We start from the raw sequence: 4,864 nt of genomic DNA on the forward strand, positions 1-4,864 counted from the left end.
GACAGAGTGGGGAACAGAACAGGCAGATCAACGAAGTACACTGCTGAGGGGAGCAGCGGGCGGGTCAGGAGAGGTCTGCCACGCCATGTGGTCTCCTGCGGGGCAGGCGGGAATCGAACTCATGTGGAAGCGGCTTTAGATTCTCAGTGCTGTGCTTTAACCCGCTGCGCCACCAGGGAGGGCCGAAAGGAGACTTTTTAAGACAAAAACTAGTGCCAGAGACAAATAGGGATATTTCATATATTAAAAAAAGATAAATTATCAAAAATAAGTATCATTTATTCTTGATAAATGCTTGTGTACCTTAAAAACCCAGCATCAGAATATATGCAGCAAAAATTGACTAAAAGGAGAAATACAAGTACACAATCAGGGTTGGAAACTCTTCCCCTCAAGAATTGATTGGAGAAGTGGCTTTGACAAGCCTTCAGATACCGCCACAAAAAACATCAGTAAGACCGTAGAAAATTTAAGCAACATTGACCCAGTTAGCTATTCTGAACACTCCCAAATAATGGTATAACACAGTCTTTTCAGCTGCACATGGAATGTTCATCAAGATAGACCACATACTGGAAAGACTTAATATTTAAAATAATTGGAATCATACAGATCAGATGTTCTTTGACCATGAAAGAATTAATTTAGAAGCTGATAACATAAATATATTTATAAAAATCTCTTTTAACTATTTGGCAATTAAGCAGTGCAATTAATTGGAGTTCAGAAACAAGGAAAACTAAGTTATGGTACTAGAAACTGGAAACAGTGCTATATCAGGTTGAGGAATAGGGATTGCTTGGAAAGGCAGATGGAAAAAATTGTGAATATGGAAAGGAACTGTATTTTAATTCAGTGGTGATTATGTGGATATATACACTTGTCAGACTTATCAAAACACTCAATACTAGCATGTTTAATTATGTATATTAATATATTTTAAAAGAAAGTTTGAGGTAGCTCAGTCCTGGGTCAGGGTGGACCATTTTGAGAGGTGTCGTATCAGCAGGAACTCTCGTAGGACATTAATTTTGTCTTTCTTCTTTGCAGCATTAGTGACCAGAAGGATGCCAGAGATCGAATGGTTCAGGTTGTGAAGTGGTACCTCTCAGCCTTTCATGCAGGAAGGAAAGGATCAGTTGCCAAAAAGCCATACAATCCCATTTTGGGCGAGATTTTTCAGTGTCATTGGACGTTACCAAATGATACTGAAGAGAACTCAGTGAGTTATGCACATGAATTTTTCATTAATATAGTTGTGTACTTTCAAGATTTTATTTTATTTGGGGCAGATAAAGATGATAAAGGCAGTGATCCAGTATTGCTGGATCAGCATATTAATGAGATGAAGATAGAGTTTCAACATTAGATCATGCAAGACTTTCTGGACTTTACTGGTAATTTAATGGTGAATCAGGATCTCATCTTTGTGTTGGAATGATTGTTATAATGACTTTGTTAAATTAGAAAAGGGGAAAAATTAGCAATAAGGAGACCATTCAGGATAGTATTCCAAGAGAGACATAGTTGATTTGATCTGTATTTGGAAATAGAGCTGATAGTTGGATTATGCACAGGTAAGAGAAAGGGACAGTCAGGTGAATCCTTACATGTGATGCCATTTACTTAAAAGAGAGGTTTTGGGGAAGGAAAAATTAAGAACTCTGATTTGAACTATAAAATATGAGGAATCAGACAGTTAAGTGTGTAGCTGTCATGTAGGATTTATTTCAGAGATTTTAGTGCAATTAGATGGAATTTTAAGTCCCTGGGATTAGATAAAATCATCAAGGATAGCATAGCTAGACAGAGACAGCTAGCCTGAACCTTAGGGCTACAGTATTTAGAAGTTGGTTTGAGGACAGTGGCCAGCAGGGAATGTTAAAAGACCTCTTCAGATGAAAGTTACAGTGCCTGTAAACATAACTCACCTAATCTAGCCAAGTGACATATTACATATGGTTCTTTCCAAAGAGAGAGGCAGCATGTGATACATTATTCTTAATGACTTGGCATCATGGATAAAGTGATCACCCACTCAGGCCAGGCGTGTCCTTGAAGTTAGGCATGTGATCCTTGCCTTCAAGAATGTCTTAGGTCAGGGAGATTGCCACAAAGCAATCATTCCAAATGTGACTGCAGAATTAAAGACACCAGAATGGGACATTGGGGGCGGGTGGAAGAAAGGGAGTAGTGAGCCCTGGTATACAGTAAAGAGAGATGGGTACTCTGATGGTGGGTGTGGTGTGATACACATCTGAGGTGCTGAATCATGTGCCACGTAACCAATGTTACCTCAATTTAAAAAATTTTAATCATCTAGTAGTATCATTGTCATAATAAAGCTTATATAAAAATGTTTTAGGTTTGTCGAGGAGGGAACAGCTAACCACCTGGCAGGCAGAACTTCTTACCAGATAGTCTAAAGTGTCATTTGTGCTTCCACACCAAAAGAAAATGTTGTATTTGTTTACAGGAGCTAGTTTCTGAAGGACCAGTTCCCTGGGTTTCCAAAAACTGTGTCACGTTTGTGGCTGAGCAGGTTTCACATCATCCACCCAGTAAGTTCCAGGCTCCTTTGTAACATTTACTTTCAAACTGTTTTGTCTAAGAATGTCATAAGAAACTTCATAATGGAGGTTACCTTACCTCTTACCAGCTGTGTCAGTTTTGTGGTTTCTCTTACCTGTTCTTGTATAAGTTCCAAACTCCCCATGGGCTTCACTAATTAAATATGTTTGGAAAGAAGGAATTTGGGAACTCAACATATAATGCATGTAAAGTCTTCTTAAACATGATGCCCTGTGCTGTGGACACCTTAGCAACTTGGAACACAGTGTATAAGATGTAGTTTCTGCATAGTGCATTCCACAGATGTGGAAAGAATGCATAACCTCAACATCTGGTTTGCTCAGTACAGTGCAAATGCCAGGTGGGCCCAGGTCGGACTAGGACAGGATCGTGCTAATCAGAAAAATAAACAAACCTTGAGGCTTTAAAAAAATAATATAGTAGTTAATTTTTCATCATTTTGTGCATTTTTCCATCTCAGTTGTAATCCCCGTGGGCTTCCCATCACCAAGTCACCCGTATGCCGTCACCATAGTCCAGTGCACTTCCCCATTCCACCCCCATAAAATGTCTCTCGTATATAGTTGTTCATTATTATTATTATTTTCTTGCCTTTATAGTCATGCTATGAGTGAAATCATCGGTATTTTTCCTTTTCTTTCTGGCTTATTTCACTAAGCATGATCTTTTCCAGCTCCATCCATGTTGCTTCAAAAGGCATGCATTTATTTTTTGGTTGCTGAGTAATATTCCATTATGTATATGTGCCACATTTTTAATCCAGTCATTTACTTCAGGGCATTTGGATTGTTTCCATGTCTTTCCAATTGTGAATAAAGCAGCAGTAAACATGGCGGTGCAGATGTCTTTTTGAATCCATGCTTTTGTGTCTTTTGGGTAGATACCTAAGAGTGGGATTGCTGGATCATATGGAAGCTCCGTTTTTAGCAGTTTGAGAAACCTCCAAACAGTTTTCCATAGTGGTTGTACTAGTTTGCATTCCCACCAGCAGTGCAGGAGAGTTCCTTTTTCTCTACATCCTCACCAATATTTGTTGTTGCTAGTTGTTTTAAGATGTGCCATTCTCACTGGGGTGAGGTGGTACCTCATTGTGGTTTTAATTTGTATCTCCCTTATTAGAAGTGACGTTGAACATTTTTTTCATATGCTTGTTGGCCATCTGCATTTCCTCTTTGGAAAAGTATCTTTTTAGCTCTTCTGCCCATTTTTTGATGGGCTCAAACCTTGAGATTTTAACACCCCAGCAGTGGCTACAGCTTCACAGTTGAGGGAAGGGCCTGCCCATGTGGCCTCAAATGGTTGCTCATATTGGGGGAAATGGTGTAAAAGGCGGTTCAGCAGCTAGACATGACTTGAGGTTATTTTTTGAGGGGGTAAAAGATTCCGCCAGGGAGCCAGTCCTTTTCTCCAGGTTAGTGTAAAGGAGGTGGGTATGTAGCTGTTGTAGTTACACTCATTAAAAATAGTTTTTATTCAGTTTCAGCCTTTTATGCCGAGTGTTTTAACAAGAAGATACAATTCAACGCTCATATCTGGACCAAGTCAAAATTCCTTGGCATGTCGATTGGGGTGCACAACATAGGTCAGGGTAAGTCTGCGGGCATTGGGTGGACTGCATTGATATCGGAATAATGTCACGTCATTCTCTGATGAGCTGTACACTTTTCTAGTAAGAGAAAATAGCTCCAGAAAGCCAGATTAGATGTCAGTGTGTGCATTTTAGTATTTGTATTGCAGGTGAAAGGAGAGTTGTAGTGCAGGATTGATCTTAAATCAATTGAATGACTGTCCTGGAATTTATGTAAACCAGAAAGCAAAGCCTTATGGCCAACTGACACTACTCATCAGAATTGACTTTTCTCCCCACAGGCTGTGTCTCGTGTCTAGACTACGATGAACATTACATTCTCACGTTCCCCAATGGTTATGGAAGGTAAGTAGAGCTGTGTCCATTTCCTTTGATCAGCAGGACGTAGACCCTGCTGTTTCTTAAACCACACCCTTTCTCTCTTTCCTCTGAACTGTCAGCCTTACCTGAAAATATTTTTATTCTACAGGTCTATCCTCACAGTACCCTGGGTTGAACTAGGAGGAGAATGCAACATAAATTGTTCCAAAACTGGCTATAGTGCAAATATAGTCTTCCACACTAAACCTTTCTACGGGGGCAAGAAGCACAGAATTACAGCTGAAATTTTGTAGGTATTTTGTTTTTCTTCAGTGCTTTTCTGCTTCTTTTGTCTTTTTTTTTTAGTCTTAGTTTTTTTTTTTT

General features: G+C 39.4%; 1 protein-coding gene across 12 annotated transcripts in view; it reads left to right on the top strand.

The window, feature by feature from the left end:
* The window catches only part of OSBPL9 (oxysterol binding protein-like 9), a 120,224-nt gene that overhangs the window by 107,172 nt on the left and 8,188 nt on the right, over positions 1–4,864 (top strand). For all 12 annotated transcript variants that reach the window (XM_004679002.2, XM_004678996.2, XM_004678997.2 and 9 more), the window contains 5 exons: positions 1,051–1,222; positions 2,477–2,561; positions 4,070–4,180; positions 4,462–4,525; positions 4,650–4,790. In XM_004679002.2, coding sequence (XP_004679059.1) covers positions 1,051–1,222; positions 2,477–2,561; positions 4,070–4,180; positions 4,462–4,525; positions 4,650–4,790 — 573 coding nt within the window. The remainder of the gene's footprint in view (positions 1–1,050; positions 1,223–2,476; positions 2,562–4,069; positions 4,181–4,461; positions 4,526–4,649; positions 4,791–4,864) is intronic.

The sequence above is a fragment of the Condylura cristata genome, unplaced genomic scaffold (assembly GCF_000260355.1).
Source record: "Condylura cristata isolate star-nosed mole 26May11 unplaced genomic scaffold, ConCri1.0 scaffold00008, whole genome shotgun sequence".
Lineage (NCBI taxonomy): Eukaryota > Metazoa > Chordata > Mammalia > Eulipotyphla > Talpidae > Condylura > Condylura cristata.